Source organism: Poromitra crassiceps (genome assembly GCF_964638095.1).
Source record: "Poromitra crassiceps genome assembly, chromosome: 8".
Lineage (NCBI taxonomy): Eukaryota > Metazoa > Chordata > Actinopteri > Beryciformes > Melamphaidae > Poromitra > Poromitra crassiceps.
The window spans coordinates 22,211,239-22,233,131 of NC_139629.1; the positions used below are offsets into that span (position 1 = coordinate 22,211,239).

General features: G+C 43.8%; 1 protein-coding gene across 1 annotated transcript in view; it reads left to right on the top strand.

The window, feature by feature from the left end:
• The window catches only part of aif1l (allograft inflammatory factor 1-like), a gene marked incomplete at its 5' end in the record, with an annotated part of 44,249 nt that extends 32,683 nt beyond the window's left edge, over positions 1-11,566 (top strand). The window contains 3 exons of the mRNA XM_083641110.1: positions 1,286-1,327; positions 2,654-2,816; positions 9,544-11,566. Of these exons, the coding sequence (XP_083497236.1) occupies positions 1,286-1,327; positions 2,654-2,816; positions 9,544-9,631 (293 nt within the window). The 3' untranslated portion in view covers positions 9,632-11,566. The remainder of the gene's footprint in view (positions 1-1,285; positions 1,328-2,653; positions 2,817-9,543) is intronic.
• Positions 11,567-21,893: the final 10,327 nt, after the last annotated feature.

A 21,893-nucleotide genomic window follows, 5' to 3' on the forward strand; every position in this document is an offset into this window, starting at 1 on the left:
GCACGTCTGACACACGCTCTGGAAGTGTGGAGTTTGATGCAGAGCACGTCTGACACACGCTCTGGAAGTGTGGAGTTTGATGTAGAGCACGTCTGACACACGCTCTGGAAGTGTGGAGTTTGATGTAGAGCACGTCTGACACACGCTCTGGAAGTGTGGAGTTTGATGTAGAGCACGTCCGACACACGCTCTGGAAGTGTGGAGTTTGATGTAGAGCACGTCTGACACACGCTCTGGAAGTAGAGCACGTCTGACACACGCTCTGGAAGTGTGGAGTTTGATGTAGAGCACGTCTGACACACGCTCTGGAAGTGTGGAGTTTGATGTAGAGCACGTCTGACACACGCTCTGGAAGTGTGGAGTTTGATGCAGAGCACGTCTGACACACGCTCTGGAAGTGTGGAGTTTGATGCAGAGCACGTCTGACACACGCTCTGGAAGTGTGGAGTTTGATGTAGAGCACGTCTGACACACGCTCTGGAAGTGTGGAGTTTGATTGCTGTAGCATTGGGCTAAGTGCAAGTGGACAGGGGGGCGGGGCCGTAGTTTGGGATAGGACGACAGAGGGGCGGGATTAGAGCTTGCTAACCTCTCTGCAGTATTTATAACTGATTCACTGGGAAAAATTGCTCCAAATATCCCCAAATTTTGTTTGTAGCGCCACTAATCATCAAGCTTGCTATCTCTGAGCGAAACACATTTCACTTCCTATACGTTCTTCACAATAAAAGTGTCCCGTTAGTTTGTCAGAGGAAGGCTTTTCATAATAGGAAGGAGCTGCAGCAGTTACATTGTGCAGAAACAGGCGAGCGGGGCGTGGAGTGGGAATGACCGATGCTCCAGTCTCCATATTAGATGTCAGTGTGTCATCAAAATGAGTTGGAAGCTGTTATATTTTGGTAAAATAGTTATTAGTTACATACTGGGGCTTTAATAACGGCTGATTTGGTTTTGCAAGTATTATTGTAAATGTCTGGATGACATGACAGCAGGTTTAGTGACCTACTCTCCATTCTCTCGTCAACACTAGTCAGCTGCTCATTGCCTGCTTTCCTCTGTCTGTCAGTGTCTCACTCTCTCAGACACCTGTCATTTTGTGTGTGTGTGTGTGTGTGTGTGATCACCATGTCATAACATACGTCATGTGTTAACAGTTTGCTGACCCAAGCTTGGTGTTGTTGGGGAAACATTGCGTGGAGGGATGTGGAGGGTGAGTTCATGATAAATTGCTACTGTTGTTCATTATGCTGCTGACGATGTCTTGTGGGGCGTGTGTGTTTTGCAGATAAATACGCTGAGTTTGACCTGAATGACCAAGGAGAGATTGGTGAGTAATAGCCGGCACTCAGAAACACCAGCTGCACCCGACCAAAACAACTTGTCAGTTGACCTGTGTGTGTACTGCGTAGTGCTGATATGAGAGAACAGTTGACCTGTGCGTGTAGTGCTGACCTGTGTGTGTGTGTGTGTGTGTGTGTGTACTGCGTAGTGCTGATATGAGAGAACAGTTGACCTGTGCGTGTAGTGCTGACCTGTGTGTGTGTGTGTAGCGCTGATATGAGAGGACGGTAATTAAAACGCTGCGTGTTGTCAGATCAGCGTGGGCAGACGGTCTGAATAGGCTCGTGTGTCACTGTTGTGTCCCGTGTGTAAGATGACACCATGTTCTACAGCAGCGCGGATGCTCTGTGCTCTAAGCACATGTGAGGTGAACATTAGCGAGAAGGAAATCACACCTCGGATAGTAGTACGATTATCTATACCAATTATCTATACCTAACCTAAAGCCCCCCTCCAGTGGATTTGGTCATTTTTAAGATATTTTATGTGTTTTTCCTGCTCTGCTGATTAGCCACAGTGTTCCCCCACAGTGTATTTTGTGAATAAATCTTCTTTTGGGCTCAAAGTCCTAAAAAATAAGCTGATGTTTAAAAACGGGTGAGAACGTCGGACATTATAACGACTGACGTATGATATTCAGATAATAAATTACAGTCATGGATGTATTTGATTACAATTGGTTACAGTAGCTGGCGTTAGCCTCTGGCATTAGCTAGCGGTTAGCTGTGAGCTACGTTTGCTGACTAAGTGTTCGCCAGGCTCAAAATGCCGCCCATAATAACTTTTAATCAGTTTGAGTCACGCTCTTTCCATAAAGCCCACCAACCAGCTTTGATATATGTTGGCTAGTTGTTGATATTATAACAATATTGTGAGTCTAAAACTCTAGAGAAGTTTTTTTTTTTTTTTTCCCGAAAATGCGGGCAACTGTCATGGCGGCAGCTGCTTCCGGTATTTCCGGACTGAGTGCAGACAAAGAGTTTAACAAAGAGAGAACAGACACACGCGCACATGTACGTTTTCATAGAACATCAATGGTTATTATAGGTATGAAAAGCTGACTGGAGGGGGCCTTTAAAGTCATAAGTGCCTGGTAAATAATCAGCCAGGTTGTGCAGACTTACATTTATTCTGAGAAATCTACAGTTTTTCATGTCACATTTCTGCACTGCAACATTGGTCTTCTATTTGACTCTTGGCATTAAAACAGTCTGTGTTGTGTGTTTTCCACTGAAGAAGAAAGGGTTATTTGAGATGGTTCTTCATGTTCCTGGGTGTGAGCATGGATGTGTTTTGTTATATGTTGTGTCAGATATCATGGGTCTGAAGCGGATGATGGAGAAGCTGGGGGTTCCCAAGACTCACTTGCAGCTGAAGAAGATGATCGCGGAGGTGGACAGCGACAACAGCGGTACCATCAACTATCGGAACTTTGTCAAGATGATGCTGGGCAAGCGTTCAGCGGTGTTCAAACTGTGAGTGAACCTCCCTGCGCGCGGGTCTGTCTGTGTGTGTGTCCGTCTGTGTTGTGCTGTGTCAGTCAGTTGTTATCCATCAGCAGAGGTTCAGGGATGACCAGCACTGATGTCACCACTACCTATGCAGTCTTAAGGGGCGTTCACACCGAGATATTTATTTTTCGCTCTGTCGCTCAAGTCAACCCTTTGGAATCGCTCTGTCGCTCTGTTTAAATCGCTCATCAACAGGCACACGAAATGACGGACATGTGGGGGATATAACGTTATGCAATGTCATGCTGTTTGTCCACTACGAGCCACCGTCATTGTTTACAAGCTAAGCCTATCAGCGTGCTCCTAATGCGAGCTGCATACCGGTAGTACAGACTTCACTTCATGTCAGCTGTCAGCCTGTCAATGTGGTTTGTTGCCACACAATAAACCAGCGGTTTGTTCCAAGCCAGAGTGATCCTTGACTCGCTCTCACACGGCAGCCAATCAGCATTGAACAGCGAGCGACTGATGCCAGCGTATTTTCGCTCGAGTTGGAATATTTCATCTTGAGCGACGAGCGTATTTTCTCCCTGTCGCTCTGTCTCTGCCGCTCGGACGCCCAGCGATTATTCTCCCAGGCGAATATACGCTCATTCGCTCGTTTGCATTGACTTTGTATGTAAACTCGACGCCAGCGACCAACTTTAATAGGTCGGTGTGAACGCAGCTTTAGCCTTTAGTCGCCATGGCAACAAAACCCATAATATAGCCGGCCTATCCTTAGTCAGACCCATCCCTATCCTTAGTTTGGACCATGTGCTTAGGTAAAATAATAGGCAGATTATTTAACCAGAATACATCTTTATATATATATATATATATATATATATATATATCTATATTACCTTTATTGAAAAGTCTTTGGAGGACAGAGCTAGACAGTTTTGCTCTCTGTTTTGAAATAGGCTAGTGTGTTAGCTGTGTTTTTGCTGTCCGTTTTGAAATAGGCTAGTTAGCTGTGTTTTTGTTTTGAAATAGGCTAGTGTGTTAGCTGTGTGAGCCCTTTTAAGCTGGAGAAGCCATTGCCTGGCCAGTGCTCAGTGTTTTGCTTATAGCAGCATGTCCGCTCTGCTGTACTGTGCTGACTGGACTCTTTGCTAGACAAATCTCCTCATGATCCTAAACACACTAATCAGCAGACGAAACACAAAACTTTTTATCCTTTGTCCCTAAACCATTATTCCATCTCTCATATTCCTTAATCTCTCTTCCCCCGGGAGGGTCCAAGGTCCACCCAACACAATCTCTCCAAATCCTGTGGGAAACACGGTTATTACTATATTTTTCTTAAAGCAGCTACGAGCAAGATTTTCGATTGTTATTAAACAGTCTAAATTTAATATCGATGCATCACATCTTACCTCTAATAGTAGACGAGACCAACGCAGAGTAGTCTCGCTTGAACCCCGAGTGAATTGGCCAGTGTTGTCTTGACGAAATAGTCTGTCTGCGGCCGGGACAGATCAGGAAGTGAAATGAAACGGTTTGCGGCAGCCACTTCGGCCATAACTACAAAATAACAAAATTACTTCCAAACAAACTGTTAGAATATAATGAGAGATGTTCGCGAGAGTAGCAAGCCCCTGCATGGCGTTCTCCGTGTTTATGGTCTGTTGCTAGGCAGAGCGAAACGGTTGAAGGCAGACAGCTGCCGTAAACCATTTCGTTTCACTTCTGGGTTTATCCGGCCCGCCGGTAGACAGATAGAGAGAGAGAGCCTGGTGACGCGAGGTTAGTAGACAGACACAGACTCTATAATCATCAAGAGAGCAATCTCCGATTCGCACAGCTTTGGTCTCAGCTACTATTATAGGTAAGATGTGATGCATCAATATTATAATTATACTGTTTAATAACAATCGAAAATCTTGCTCGTAGCTGCTTTAAGGTTTTCTTTTTATTGTAACAAATGTACACATTGCTTTTTTTTCTTTTCTTTTTTCAGTATGATACTCTTGTTTATGATTTAAAATTGAGCATTGGGCCTTTATAAGAATGTTTATTTGTATTATTTAAATTGGCACACTCTCATGAATACATATTTAACGTTTGTTTATTAATTGGGGGTAAATGACCACGGGAAGAAACGGTGTGAACATCCCTTAGCCGGCTACTTTTCCTATCTGGCTGGCTACTCAGAATTTTGGGGAACCCCCTGCTTACACAATATCCTCCCTACACAATCTTCTCCAAACACCATGTAAACATTTACAATCTACCCAGACTATACTATATATATTACCCAAAACGCTAGGCAACAGAATGGAAACGTAATACTGGGTATACATTGCATGTACAGTCTATGGCAATCTATGTGTGTGTAGGAACTGTGCACCTATTTTAGGGAGGGGCGGCATGCAGATCCCTCACACCACTCTATAGATGGTAAGATTTTTTTTTTTTTTTTAAATAAGGAAAGGAATGTTTCTTTCATTGAAATATTATGTTGATGCCCTTGCATTGACTGTTGACACAAACTGATATACTGTAACCTTAACCACATTGTTCTTTTTCTTCAGTACTGTAACCTTAACCACATGGTGCTTTTCCTTCAGTGACAAAAGAATCTCCCACAGAAGCAAACGGGGGGGCAGGTTTGAAAACGGGGGAAAAAATACCCTTTTAGGGGACATTCACACCAAAAGCGTTTTTTTTTCAGTCAGAACGCTATGAAAATCATGTCGAGAGCGCTTCCATTGTGCACAAAACACAGCGCACGGAGCGTTTTTTTCTGCTCCGTTTTGTTTTCCCCTGTAGTTGCGTGCAGTAGGCTACAGATCAGAACACAACGACCACACGGACGGTAGCCAGCTAGTTTTGTCTGTTTGATGTTGTTCACTGTCAACATGAAAGCCAGATTATTGCTAATTCTGGCAGCAGCCGAGGTTGAAAATCCCTCGGGAGGAGAAAAGGTAGGATGAGTGGAAATGACGAGCAGCGCGCTTTACCTCAATGTTCAACTTTTTTCAGCTTTAAAACACCCACAGCGCTCCTCAAAAAACAACAGACGCCACCAGCGCTTAAACACGGGCCAGTTGCACCAAGTGGTCTTACGACTGGTCTTAAGCTAAGTTGGTCATAACTTTATGACCCAACAGCTACGCCGGTTGCACCAAGAGGGCTTAAGCCTTCTTTTCACTAAGCCCAGGCGTAACTCTTACGCCTGGTCAGGAGGAGGCGTAATGAAGTGCCTGCCTGTAACAGAGATCTCCGTGTCTATCAGCGGAGACCTGCTGTAATTGAGTCCTTACCGTCCTCATCGTCGTAAAGTCGCCTTTGAAGCATGACGTTAGATTATAACGAACTAGTTGTGTGGCTTAGCCTTCCCAAATGTTGAGGGTCGTTTTTTAGAATTTAATACATAGAATTGGGAACGTTACATTCAATTTCATTCAGACTGCCTGTCACTAATCGCCGCTGCCATTTCCCCCCGGGCTTCTACAGGAGGAGGGGGGTGGGAGGAGGGAGGGTGTAGTGACGCACATACAGTAGTGGGTGACGGCGCGAGGCACATTTTTGGCCCAATCAGGGGGCATTCCCCGGCAATTCACATGGACGCGCATTGCTACGACCAGCGTAGTTAAGACCAGACATAAACCCTGTTGGTGCAACAGGCGTAAATCCACTCTAAAGGCTGGTCTTAACTAAGACCGACGTAGGAGTTACGACCAGGCATAGTTAAGACCACTTGGTGCAACTGGCCCCAGGTGCGTTCATTAAAAGAGGAGCACATTTAGCGCGTCCTACCATCGAGAATGAATTCCAGAAAGACACTGGCAGCTCCAAAAACGCTTTTGGGTGTGAATGGCCCCTTAGACTAATTGATATAGGCTAGCTACTAGCCTATATCACACTCGATGCATTGCCTTATAATGAGGCTACAAAGGTCAAAGCATCTCTGGTGTTCTGTCTGTTAGCTCTGGGGAGACGAGATGGGACAGAGGGTGGAGTAGAGCAGTGTTATTCTGTTAGCTCTGGGGAGACGAGATGGGACAGAGGGTGGAGTAGAGCAGTGTTATTCTGTTAGCTCTGGGGAGACGAGATGGGACAGAGAGGGTGGAGTAGAGCAGTGTTATTCTGTTAGCTCTGGGGAGACGAGATGGGACAGAGAGGGTGGAGTAGAGCAGTGTTATTCTGTTAGCTCTGGGGAGACGAGATGGGACAGAGAGGGTGGAGTAGAGCAGTGTTATTCTGTTAGCTCTGGGGAGACGAGATGGGACAGAGAGGGTGGAGTAGAGCAGTGTTATTCTGTTAGCTCTGGGGAGACGAGATGGGACAGAGAGGGTGGAGTAGAGCAGTGTTGAGATGGGACAGAGAGGGTGGAGTAGAGCAGTGTTGAGATGGGACAGAGGGTGGAGTAGAGCAGTGTTGAGATGGGACAGAGAGGGTGGAGTAGAGCAGTGTTGAGATGGGACAGAGGGTGGAGTAGAGCAGTGTTGAGATGGGACAGAGATCATTTGGGTCAGTCCCACGACAGGGCTGAGGCCATGAAAGGCCAAAGCCATTTTAGCACCTGTACTAGTGACAATCGCATGAACACGCATACACTGTCACAGCAAGTTGGACTGTGCTTTGAATCTATACAGTTAGGCCTTGCGGATATGAATCAACTTCATCCTACAGAATTGTTTACATGTGTGCTACCTTATGTGAGGATTGTCTTCCACTTGTCAACATTCTCTTGTAGTTTTTCCACAACCATGTAATTCAATTATTTGATGATCGTGATTGAGGAATGATCGATGAAATCACAAATGTATGTTTTTGTTGTTGTTGTTGTTGTTGTTAGTCTAAAATAACGTGCTTGCGTCTGTGTGCATTTTGAATCAGTCAGTGGTCAGATATACATGTTGGAAGAGGCATTTTAATATGCACAGAGCAACAAACAAGATTAAGTCAATTAACAACCAGATCTATTCATTTTGATTTAATTAATTGAATCAGCTGTGGTGCGGTTGATCGCTGTCAGCGGTGAAGCGGCTGACGAGCTCCAGCGCTGGGGAGTAGCAGTGGCGTGATGAGGCAGGGAATGGGAGTGGTTACCAGGGAGACATATGCCAGAGTTTGCGTTGCCGAGCGGCCCTTTCATCCGTGGGATCAGTGCTCCTTATGGGCTTAGGGGAGCTTTGCAGAGGTTTTCCACAAAAGGAAATTAAAGAGGGGGCATTGGCTCTGAATAGCTCTGGTCTGATCCCTTTCACTCTACTGTGTGCAACCTACACCACTATTCTCCCCTCAGTCCCTTTGTGTTTCCCTCACCTTGTTTCACTCTCTACCTGGCCGGTTCATTGCCCCCCACAGCTCTCTGCAGCTCCCTCCTCACTCACACATCCTTTCCAAGGCTTGTTTACACTTTTCTTTCTCTTTTATTGTCTTATGTCCGTACGCTGTCCCAACGTTCACTTTTCCCAATCTACTGTTTTCCTGTCCAATTCATGCGCCTCCCCCTTTCATCTGCCCAAGTATTGTCAATGGTCAGACTGTCGATCTGGTAAACGACTATATAAATATCTAGGCGGCACTATCATCGATAGCAAACTGAAATTTGACCTAAATACTGACATGCTGTACAAAAAATGTCAGCAGCGTCTCTTTTGTCTCAGGAAACTGGCCAAATTCCAGTTTGACAGGACCTTGTTGAAATTGTTTTATTGTGCTTTCATTGAGTCTGTAATTTCTTTCTTATCATTTGTTGGTACGGTAACCTTGGCATAAAAGACAAAAACTCCCTCGGGAGAATAGTGAAGGTGGCTTCGAAAATAACCGGAGTCCATTTCAGTAGCCTGGACAACAGACAGGTGCTGAAAAAAGTCCATCCGCTCAGACGATGCACACCCTCTGAGCTCCGAATACGAACTGCTTCCATCCGGCCTTCGCCTTCGTGCCCCTCTGGCTAAGAAAAACGGATATAAAAACTCCTTTGTGCCTGTCTCCATTAGAGCTAGAAATGCTGCAGAGGCGAGAATATAACGCACTTAACAGTTGCTGCTGTTCAGTGGACTTGGGACTCGCTGTTCAGTCTGTCTTTCAGTTATTTTGTTACACAACCTACCTTATAGAGAGGTATGTATCTTAACCTGCAGAAATGTCTCTTGTTTTATGGGTTTATTGCGTTTTATTATACAATGATAAATTGTAGCATCTCTCTTGAAATGTGTTGCGCTGAGGGTCTGTCAGGGCAATTTCTTGGCCTCATTTAGCATCTACTTGCACTTTGCACTGATGTGCACCTTAAACTATTTGTGCCTGTTTAGTTGCACTTTGTATCTGTTTTAGTTTACTCTTACTTGCACTTTGAATTGTTGTGCATTTTTAACCTGCTGCTTTGTGTTTGCTTTTATGTTTTGTTTTAATCATGTGTGCCTATGTCTCTGTGTTTCTTTACGCTCGCTGCAAACCAAATTGCCCTTCTGGGACACTCAATAAACTTGAATCTTGAATTGTTTGAAACTTAGATTCACTACTGGCCTGATAAGAGGCTAATTCTGAAGACATTTCTGTCTTCGTGTGGCGTGCCATCATTTAGATTCATTGTAACAGATGTTCTCAATTACGTTCTCGTCTTTTGTGTATTATTCATTGGGGCCCAGCCAATACAGGATTTTGTGGAACTGATATCTTTATTGTAAGATCATTTCCAATGTGTTAAACTTTTTGTAACATTGCATTATTTCTCTCTCTCTCTCCACAGAGTGCTGATGTTTGAGGACAAGGCCAATGGGTCGGGCTGTAAGCCGGACGGGCCCCCTCCAAAGCGGGACATTGCTAGCCTGCCATAAGCCCGGATGTCCGGCCTCCAGGCAGACTCCGCCTCCAGGCAGACTCCACCTCCAGGCTGCTGTTGGGGCAAAGGGAGCATCGGCGGGCCCTGGCTTCCGGGCCGTTACCCGTTAGTAGCCCTCGTCACGGGGGGGGACGCGTGTACATAGCCTTACCAAGTGTCTAACATCACGACACCGACAGAACCATAGGTGTCTGAGAAATACAACCTGGTTTAACTATATATATATATTTGCTGTGACAAGACAAACGTTGATTAGCTTTTTTTATGACAAGTACATGTATATATTTATATCGATGATGATGACGACAATGAGAAGCTGCATATTTTTACTTAGTCTTCACACTCGTAACCTTTGCGATAATAACTGTGGAATAGAGCCGTGGTGTATTTGTGTGGGACCAGTGGAGGAGGATGTGATTTACTGACGGTGTGTGTGGTCTGTTTGGAAGACCCACAACACACTTAAGTGATGTTTTGACTGTGAATGATATTGTTCATCTTGTTTTTTGTTTTTCATAATTGAAGTATAGCATTGATAGTTGTATGTGTAACCAGCTTGATGCATTGACTTATGTAGTGAGGGTTTCATGGTTATGTTTTAAGGGAAAACTGTTATCTTTGACCTGCTAGCTAGAGAGAAACTCAAGATCCTTCACAGCCTATTTTCACACACTGCTGCGCGCTGTCGCCCTTATTTAGCTTTTGGGATGCACTCATGTCCATGGTGTGAGCGTGGCTTTTTGAGAAGCACAAGAAAATGAAGCGCAGGTTTTCCAATATATTTTTTACACTGTCCTCCGTTGTCTCAGATCAGTAAGCATGCCATCGTGACCACCTCATTTATCAGGATCTGAAAGGCATTTCTTCTAGAAGAGGACACTAATGCATATTATATACCCACCCTGGAGTGGAAATATTTAATTATATTTGGGAGATATGTGGGACTCTTCAGTATCAGTATGTGGCTTGTCGATCAACTGTAAATGTGACCCAGTTTTAAATCTGCACATCATTTTGGAAGTAGTGTGATTTTTAAGGTAGCTTGCTTCAAACCATCCTAATTGCATGATTGAACGTTCTGTTTCACTCAGTCTGGCCTCCAAGCCATCCACAGTAATTTCAGTGGGTGGGAGTACTTGCCTTGAAAGACAACTCCATCAGCTAATCAGCATCGGGCCCAATCCAAATCCACTCGGAAGAACGCCGAACCCGAAAACCAATAAGGTCCGCCCTGATACGGCTATCGAGACTAGCACGTCCTATAATGTTACTTTGTCTGTAAGAGACGAGAGTCATGTCATTGACCTCAAATCACTGGTGCACAAACATACATTGATTGTCTAATAAAGTTTTCCAATTAAATTGCCTGCCAACCGCTGTTAACTAAAAAATTTCAATTGCTTCACCAAATATTCTGTTCAGAAGTCAAACTGTCACAGCCTCGCAGTTTAGCAATAAAAGCAATACCTTTATTGTTTCATCTTTACAAAAAATAATATAAAAGTATCGACTCGGATCATTATCGATAAAAAAATCATGATCCCCATCCCTATTTGAGTCTATTTCTGTAATAACTGCACTTATGGCTGTCTAAACTCTACAAACATTGACGTATACTGCTTGGTGTGGGTTGCTTCGGGAGCCACTATTGCGCTTTTGCCAGCGGCGTCGCTGATTGGCAGGTTACGTTGTCAACTATGAGGCAGGTCTCTGATTGGCCCGTGTGCACTTGGTCATTTCTGAAAACGCCCGCCCCGGGCTGAACCAGTTCACATGATCTGATTCACTGACTGTATCTGAATGTTTTACCAGGCGCACAGATAAATGAAAGAACTCTTTAAGAGCATTTCACACTCACATAATACATACAAGCATGTTCTTTCCAAGTGCCTAAACATGCGGATACTGTAGAACTACAAAACAAACCTGCAGAGACTGTAGAACTACAAAACAAACATGCAGAGACTAGAACTACAAAACAAACCTGCAGAGACTGTAGAATTACAAAACAAACCTGCAGAGACTGTAGAACTACAAAACAAACAAGCAGATACTGTAGAACTACAAAACAAACTTGCAGATACTGTATAACTACAAAACAAACCTGCAGAGACTGTAGAACTACAAAACAAACATGTAGAGACTGTAGAACTACAAAACAAACATGCAGAGACTGTAGAACTACAAAACAAACATGCAGAGACTGTAGAACTACAAAACAAACATGCAGAGACTAGAACTACAAAACAAACCTGCAGAGACTGTAGAATTACAAAACAAACCTGCAGAGACTGTAGAACTACAAAACAAACAAGCAGATACTGTAGAACTACAAAACAAACTTGCAGATACTGTATAACTACAAAACAAACCTGCAGAGACTGTATAACTACAAAACAAACATGCAGAGACTGTAGAACTACAAAACAAACATGCAGAGACTGTAGAACTACAAAACAAACATGCAGAGACTGTAGAACTACAAAACAAACATGCAGATACTGTAGAACTACAAAACAAACATGCAGAGACTAGAACTACAAAACAAACATGCAGAGACTGTAGAACTACAAAACAAACCTGCAGAGACTGTAGAACTACAAAACAAACATGCAGAGACTAGAACTACAAAACAAACATGCAGATACTGTAGAACTACAAAACAAACATGCAGAGACTGTAGAACTACAAAACAAACAAGCAGATACTGTAGAACTACAAAACAAACTTGCAGATACTGTATAACTACAAAACAAACCTGCAGAGACTGTAGAACTACAAAACAAACATGCAGAGACTGTAGAACTACAAAACAAACATGCAGATACTGTAGAACTACAAAACAAACATGCAGAGACTAGAACTATAAAACAAACCTGCAGAGACTGTAGAACTACAAAACAAACATGCAGAGACTAGAACTACAAAACAAACATGCAGATACTGTAGAACTACAAAACAAACATGCAGAGACTGTAGAACTACAAAACAAACCTGCAGAGACTGTAGAACTACAAAACAAACATGCAGAGACTAGAACTACAAAACAAACATGCAGATACTGTAGAACTACAAAACAAACATGCAGAGACTGTAGAACTACAAAACAAACATGCAGAGACTGTAGAACTACAAAACAAACCTGCAGAGACTGTAGAACTACAAAACAAACATGCAGAGACTAGAACTACAAAACAAACATGCAGATACTGTAGAACTACAAAACAAACATGCAGAGACTGTAGAACTACAAAACAAACATGCAGAGACTAGAACTACAAAACAAACATGCAGATACTGTAGAACTACAAAACAAACATGCAGAGACTAGAACTACAAAACAAACATGCAGAGACTGTAGAACTACAAAACAAACCTGCAGAGACTGTAGAACTACAAAACAAACATGCAGAGACTAGAACTACAAAACAAACATGCAGAGACTGTAGAACTACAAAACAAACCTGCAGAGACTGTAGAACTACAAAACAAACATGCAGAGACGAACTACAAAACAAACATGCAGTCAGATACTGTAGAACTACAAAACAAACCTGCAGAGACTGTAGAACTACAAAACAAACATGCAGATACTGTAGAACTACAAAACAAACATGCAGAGACTGTAGAACTACAAAACAAACATGCAGATACTGTAGAACTACAAAACAAACATGCAGATACTGTAGAACTACAAAACAAACCTGCAGAGACTGTAGAACTACAAAACAAACCTGCAGAGACTGTAGAACTACAAAACAAACATGCAGAGACTAGAACTACAAAACAAACATGCAGATACTGTAGAACTACAAAACAAACATGCAGAGACTGTAGAACTACAAAACAAACATGCAGAGACTAGAACTACAAAACAAACATGCAGATACTGTAGAACTACAAAACAAACATGCAGAGACTAGAACTACAAAACAAACATGCAGAGACTGTAGAACTACAAAACAAACCTGCAGAGACTGTAGAACTACAAAACAAACATGCAGAGACTAGAACTACAAAACAAACATGCAGATACTGTAGAACTACAAAACAAACATGCAGAGACTGTAGAACTACAAAACAAACCTGCAGAGACTGTAGAACTACAAAACAAACATGCAGAGACTAGAACTACAAAACAAACATGCAGTCAGATACTGTAGAACTACAAAACAAACCTGCAGATACTGTAGAACTACAAAACAAACATGCAGATACTGTAGAACTACAAAACAAACATGCAGAGACTGTAGAACAACAAAACAAACATGCAGAGACTGTAGAACTACAAAACAAACATGCAGAGACTGTAGAACAACAAAACAAACATGCAGAGACTGTAGAACTACAAAACAAACATGCAGAGACTGTAGAACTACACTCACCGATTGGGAAAGGAGGGAGCGCACACATGTTGAGTTTAAGCACTTATTTTACTTCACTATTTCCAAGTTAACATGAAATATTCTTTGGCATTTGGTAAGATAGTTTTAATGGTGTTTGTTGGATTATATCGATAGTGTGATTGTCCCCAATATTCTGAATAAGTGAAGGTGACAAATGGTGAATTTTTTATTTTGTAAGTGGTTATTTCCCCCCTTGTCTTACCATCTTGTTCGTCACAAACTTAACTGTTGATTCAGTGATTTGACTGTTAAGGTTACTCTGTATTGTTGTTATTGTTGTCTTGTCTTTAATTTCCTGTCTTGGTTGCATCGTTCGTCTGTCCGTCCGTCCGCCCACCTCTATCAGACCGGGTTCATTGTCCTGTGAAATCTTGTGATTTGTGCCTCAGAGTTTGTCTAACTAAATGTTTCCTGTAACTCACACACTATAATGGAGTATGAAATGGTATTTTAATTCACTTAACATGTTTTTTTGTTATTTTGTTGCTAGTTTGATACAGATTTGAGGTATTTTAGTGTCATTTAGCCATCATTACGATGCACATTGTTTTGCAAACACCAAAGGAAATAAAGTTCTTACACCGAGCCTCTTTATCTTTGAATGGTTTATTGTGGTAATCAGGGTGGGAAATTCGTTATTTTAGGGGCAAGGCCATCTAGCTTAAAGGAACACTCTGCCCATTTTCAACCAGCTTTGTATCATTAGAACATGTAAACTGTAAACTGTTTTGAAGTCTGTCATTTAATTTGACAGTTATTGAGTGTTAAAGTGTGGACCAGTGACATCACTGGTCCACACTAACTCAAATTAATAACTCATTAACTCAAATCAACTCTCAATAACTGTCAAACTAGATGAATGATGAATAGTTTGACAGTTATTGAGAGTTGATTTGAGTTAATGAGTTATTAATTTGAGTTAGTGTGGACCAGTGATGTCACTGGTCCACACTTTAACACTCAATAACTGTCAAATTAAATGACAGACTTCAAAACCGTTTATAGTTTTCTGATATACTACTGTTGTTCTAATGATACAAAGCTGGTTGAAAATGGGCGGAGTGTTCCTTTAACGCAAAAGATAATTGGGGCACCAGGCCACATGCCAGGGCACAAACGCCATCGTCTTTCTGAAATGTGTGTTAAAATGAGCCAATTACACATCCTTTGCATAGGGCAGGCTACATTAAACTGAGACCACTGACAGGGCACTGCCAAGGTGGCCTTAGGGATCTCAGGGCATCACGGCCAGAGGGCAACAGAGGCCATGGCCTCCATGTAATTCCTACCCTGGTGGTAATGTCCTCTAATCTAGAGTCTAGTAAACGCTAACTCCATCCATTGTTTTTATATACTGTAGTCGGTTAGTTTCAGTGTATTAGTGTCTGCATTCCCGGCTGTTGCCTCATAACTGACAAATGTAAACTGCATAGTGCTGCTTATGCAGCCATCTGCATGTCATTGTCAGGTGAAAACCCTGCATCAACAAAATGTCAAGGAACTTTTCAGGAACTAAGGGGGGAAAAACCTGCTTTGCTCATAAGGCATAATTTAACTTTATTCTGTGGATTTTATTTTGGTTTCATATCAAGCTCAAGTGGTCAGTGAATGTTTTCATCCCCTTAGGAGCATGTCATTCAACTGAAGTGAAAACGTGAAAATCCCCCAAACTGGAGTTACATGGTCTTCACAGGACATTGCAGACAACAGTTATGCTATTGAGCAGAAGTGGCCGAATTATTTACTATGAAGGGCCAAAAAATTATCTAGATGGAGGGCCGTGGTGAGCCAAAAATAAGTGTTGATGTTATGTGAAATTAAATTACATTGAAATGTATTATATATTTTAGAGACAATTTACATTCTAAATCTAAAATAGATTTTCAAAAATAATACAAACGCTACTCTTGTATCTGCTTAACAGTCATTTGTTCATTAGATTTAGAGTTGATTGCAAAACGATTGAAAAGGGAAAGACACCTTTCTGACAGAAAGTGCATGCAACTCGAGGTGCGTAGCCCTGACCTATACAACCCATTTCTCATTCAGATTATGCTTAGTGAGAGGTCAAGGGACCCCTTTGGAAATGGCCGTGCCAGTTTTGCTTTTCCCTCGCCATAAGTATCGCGCCACAGCATTTGAAAGTCAGTAATATCGGTCACAGATTTATTTTTATTTTATTTATTTTTTCAAATCCGTGGTGGGCTAAAAACAAACCAAAATTGGCCTGCGGACCCCAAATTGGTCGGCCATGCTATTGAGCAATAACACATGCTGATAAAAGACAAATAGCTGCTCTTATACTAGGCTGCTCCTATACGGTTTGGAATGTTGTAATGTACAGTAATTCAGTTATTTTAGTTCTACCTATAAATGCTCTTCATATCACATTGCAGTGGGGGGAAGAGAGACACTCTGGATGGACGAGTGTAGTCATCAATATAACAAGCACACTAATAAGCCGAGCAGGATTTTAATAAGCCTCTCGGTAATTAAAATGATAATCACTCTTCCATGCAGTAAACTGTCAGAAGCTTGTGCAGATGGTGTGAAAGTTTCTCAGAGGCAGCGCTGGGATCCTGTCATACCCATCCAGCTTGTGATGAGGACCCTGGGGCCCTTTTTTAGGTTTATTTTCACCACTGTTTTACGTATCCGTCTGTCAACCTTCGAAACACTTGGCAAGATTAAATTAATTTTATAGCCTGCCCTTTGTATCACTCTATCAAACATTAATCACAGCACAAGCTGTACTGATGCAATGTCTAACACTGTTCAAAGAGGCTAAGTGCTTGTGTTCAATCACGTATGAGCAAACCTATGGAGAAACAGACTGAACATGTCAAACAGATCTGAAGTATCAGCTGTGTGAGTTGATAGCTGGTCTCATCTCATCTCAATGCTTCTCACAGCATTCCCATCTCACTATCTTTCCCATGGCGCTGCGGCAGCAGGTCAGGCCAGGGTCAGAAGATGCAAAAGGTATGTTTGTGTGTGATTCAAACCCAACCCAGTCGCCCCAATAAAAGGTTGGCATTTTATGTGTCTGCAAACCAGGAATATGTACAATGTAAACATACATTTGAAACAAAATGTCAGCATTTTACCTTTCTGCAAATCCTACAATGAATCTCAATGTAAATTTGAAACGAAATGTCGGTCAATTTGAAAACCTTGCTGCGTTTGCAACGTTAAAACAACTCTAACAACTTGGGTTATGTTTAGGCAAGTGGAAAAAAACGTAAGGTAGTGGTTATGGTTTGGGTTAGGCTTAAAAGACTTTGGACACTGCTGGGACGCTCTCCGTTCTCCGCTGTGAAAGGCAAGTGTTTTTTACGGCTTCCCTCCACCTCGACCAGAACATCCACTGGGCCACCGCGCTATTTCAAAAGCAGACTTGACTACAACATTGACACACGTATCTAGAAACATGATATGAAATGTACTTTTGGTTCAGAAATGTTGATACTCCATATTCCATAAAGGTACAATGCAAACATTTTTATCCGGGTGAGCAGGCTGTTCAAAACCTCACACAGGCTGATGACGAGCGTCAACATCATTAGAAAAACAACTGAAGGGGCATGTGCATCAGGGAAGAAGCAGTAGCTTCGAGGAAGTTATTACACTGAATTGCTTAAATCATTTTTAATTACACTGCATCTTTCGTCTTTGATGAGTTCCTCTTAGAACAGCCACCATCAGCACCGCTGTGGTGTGGGATAGGTTCAGTGCCAGATTCAGCATATCCATGGTTTCTTTATCTTCATCAGGTGCTAATTTTTGCTAATCCCAGACTACTCCAGATGGCTATAGCATTCTCTATTGGATAATGGCCGGCTGGATGAGATTGACATAATGAATGAGCCACTGCACTGCATCCTAGGGCTTATCTGTTCAGCAGTGGCCTTTGTGTGCTGCATCAGCCTCTCCGTTTAGCTGCCTCTTGTAGAGACGTCGCCATCTACTGGTCAACCAAAGTCAGGAGGTCAGAAGTGTATCAGAGGTCTCTAAAGCTCATTTCTCATTAAATATTTGACTGGTTGTATGGCAGGCATAAGTCCTGATCCACCTCGAGACTCATGTCCTCATTGAGATCATCAGCAGCAGATTAATATACTACACCAAGATAGGCGTACCAAAAAGCAACACATTTCAGCCAAAAAGTTAAGAACTTTTCGAGTGCACAAACTACAGAAAACATCACACAAGTATGGTATCCAAATCTCAGATGAAAGAAAACTTCCTTGAAATATACATTTTGAGATACAAGGACATCTAGTGGTACAAAAAGGTAAAGTAATTCAATTCAATACAGATATACACACACACATGTGCTGATGATGCAGCAGCATTAAAACGGTGTTTTGATTTTTGAGCTGGAGACAGGGGCTGCATATGGTATGTTTACATGCCAACCCAACTGCTCATACTCCACTGCTCAGGTCTTATTTGGGTTAAGATGTTCACACAAAGTCAATCCAGTCAAGTCAATTTAACTGGACCTTATGTAGAAGAGACAGTCTGGCTTGAGAGACTACACAATCCGAAACACAATCGGAAGTTCCGATTGTGTTTACACTTCCTGTGACTCATAAACCTAGTCTGACTCATTTGTGACTCGAACTAGGTTGACCAGGTTGATGATGTTCTTTTTCTGTTCATCTGACTGCAGGGAGCGAGATACTTATCTACCTCTGCAATATCGTCACCAACACCTGTAGCCCAAATGAGCCATAGGAGAGTCTGGTCTGAAATTGAATAATGCAATTTCATTATGAATTGTGATGTGAACACAACTATTTGTGTGAAATGGGTGAGAGGAAAAAAGCATGATTGAATCCTCTAGTAATCCAATGTGCAAAACCTATCATCCAGCCTGGTGTTCTGTTGTGATATGCTATGCATCTTCTGAAAGCTGATTTTGGTTCTGTCAGATGATTATTAAAACCGCAACAACAACAACAACAACAACAACAACAACATGGGAAATATACTGTACCCCACATCTATTATTTAGGACGTTTGACAAGCACAATAGACTAAATAGACAAAGAGAGATGGGGGGATGAAAGATGACCTGATTCTCTTTGTTTTCTCGTGTACATCAGTGATTGTGTTAAGTTCACAGTCGCTTCAATAGCAAGGACACTCAATCATCTGGGAGGGGCCACACACCTTCTGCCACAATTCCCACCATAGTAGTGTGCTGCACAAAACAAGGAAAACATCCATTTGAGACCAGTTCGAGTATATTAACTTGCATGCGGATCTGGGGGGAGCCGAAAACTGGCTCCATGCTTCCTCCGAGACATGGGCAGTTAGCCAGCCGCTTCTTTTCACCTGACAGGGGAAGCTTCACCGGTAGGACATAGCACGTGGGAGGATCACGCTATTCCAACGAGTTCCCCTCCCTCCGAACAGGCGCCCTTCACGACCAGAGGAGGCACCACATCAGCAACCAGGATATTGCATGTTTTGGTGAAGGGGTTCCTATATGAAGGAAACCCCCGGGAGGCACGGGGAGAACATGCAAACTCCACACAGAAAGGCCCTTTTGACGACCCCACCCCGGCGGTGGGCACTCGAGGACATGCGGACGGGCACGCATTCCTTCAGCGTTCACAGTGTCCCAGGTGGGAATCGAACCCAGGACCTTCGAGCTGTGAGGCGACAGCGCTTACCACTGCACCACTGATTCTGTACTTAAAAGTGAAAATCGTCTTTATGTCTGCTCAGCAGTGAAGAATTGTTGATTCACCTGGCTGGTAACCTCGCAAGGCTCTGGTCGTCACCCCACCCAGCTCCAGAGAGGAGTGCCCACCCAGCTCCAGAGAGGAGGGCCCACCCAGCTCCAGAGAGGAGGGCCCACCCAGTTCCAGAGAGGAGTGCCCACCCAGCTCCAGAGAGGAGGGAGCTCCAGAGAGGAGTGCCCACCCAGCTCCAGAGAGGAGGGCCCACCCAGCTCCAGAGAGGAGGGCCCACCCAGCTCCAGAGAGGAGGGCCCACCCAGCTCCAGAGAGGAGTGCCCACCCAGCTCCAGAGAGGAGGGAGCTCCAGAGAGGAGGGCCCACCCAGCTCCAGAGAGGAGGGCCCACCCAGCTCCAGAGAGGAGTGCCCACCCAGCTCCAGAGAGGAGGGCCCAGAGAGGAGGGCCACCCAGCTCCAGAGAGGAGGGAGCTCCAGAGAGGAGGGCCCACCCAGCTCCAGAGAGGAGGGAGCTCCAGAGAGGAGGGCCCACCCAGCTCCAGAGAGGAGGGCCCAGAGAGGAGGGCCCACCCAGCTCCAGAGAGGAGGGAGCTCCAGAGAGGAGGGCCCACCCAGCTCCAGAGAGGAGGGAGCTCCAGAGAGGAGGGCCCACCCAGCTCCAGAGAGGAGGGCCCAGAGAGGAGGGCCCACCCAGCTCCAGAGAGGAGGGCCCAGAGAGGAGGGCCCACCCAGCTCCAGAGAGGAGGGCCCATTTGAGCTTATTTTATGTTCGGAGGGGCAGAACAGAATTTAACACAAATTTATTAATATTATTGAATGTGTTTCATGTCCAAATTGCACAAAAAAAACACAGTCCCCCCCCCCCCCCCCCCCCTCCCAAGCACACTTCCCGAGTCGATTTCAAGTCGATCAGATCAATGGTTCTCAAGATACGCAAAGGACAGACAGACAGACAGACAGACACTGCTGGCATTATAGTGTAGATAGATATCATGGTGTGTGTGTGTGTGTGGGGGGGGGTTACTATGCCGGCTGTGCCCAGGGGCATCGGGGGGTGATAAAGTCCTTATTTGTCGAGGTTTTCGGGTCTTGTTGAAGAGGTGGATGGCAGTTGGGAAGAAACTGTCCCTGTGATGAGAGGTTCTGGTACTGCCAGACCTCCGTCTTCTGCCAAGGGGGCGAGCCTTAAAAAGTTTATGACCTGGCTGGAAGGGCTCAGCCATGATTTTCCGAGACCATTTCAGCATCCTGGCAGTGTGCAAGTCCTGAAGGGATGGCAGGCTGCATCCGACCACCTTTTCAGCACGGCAGATGATGCACTGCAGTCTGGATATGTCCTTGAGGGCAGCAGCAGCATACCAGACGGTGATGGAGGCAAGCACCAACGCTGCCTTTGGCACCTTGAACTTCTTCAGCCGCCGCAGGAAATACATCCTTTGTTGATCCTTCTTGCTGAGAGCTCTGATGTTCAGCTCCCATTTCAGGTCCCAGCTGATGATGGAACCCAGGAAGCGAAAGGACTCCACATTGTTTACTGGGAAGGTGTGGCTGCGTTCCTTCTGTAGTCCACAACCATCTCCACTGTCTTTTGAGCATTGAACTCCAGGTTGTTTGGACTGCACCAAGCCATCAGGTGGTTGATCTCCTGCCTGTACGCAGACTCCTCTCCAGAGATCAGCCCCAAGAGGGTGGTGTCATCTGCAAATTTCAGGAGCTTGACGGACTGATGGCTGGATGATGGCTGCAGCTGTTGGTGTACAGGGGGAAGAAGTAAAGGCATGAGAATCAAAGTCTCATTTGGTATTCTGACATCATTCCGCTTTGCTTGCTTTAGCACATCACTTGGTCTGGGTTGCTCTTGTGTGCTGAAAATAAGATTATCAAAACAACAAATTCAATGGTTTAGTCCAGGCCTATTTGTTTTTGAATGTCATCTAACTTGCCTTGTTTGTGTCATTAATGTTGTATGTAAGATACAGGATACTCTCCTCTTGATTAGTCATGTGACTTAGGGTTGGGGTGTAAGGTTACATGCTGCTAGGATTTCCTGGCAGTGGAAAACCCTCTCTGTTGGCTAGTATTGCTGCAGACCTGGCCGAGGCTGGAGGTCCCTTGGTCACCTATTGTAACAGCTGGGTGTAT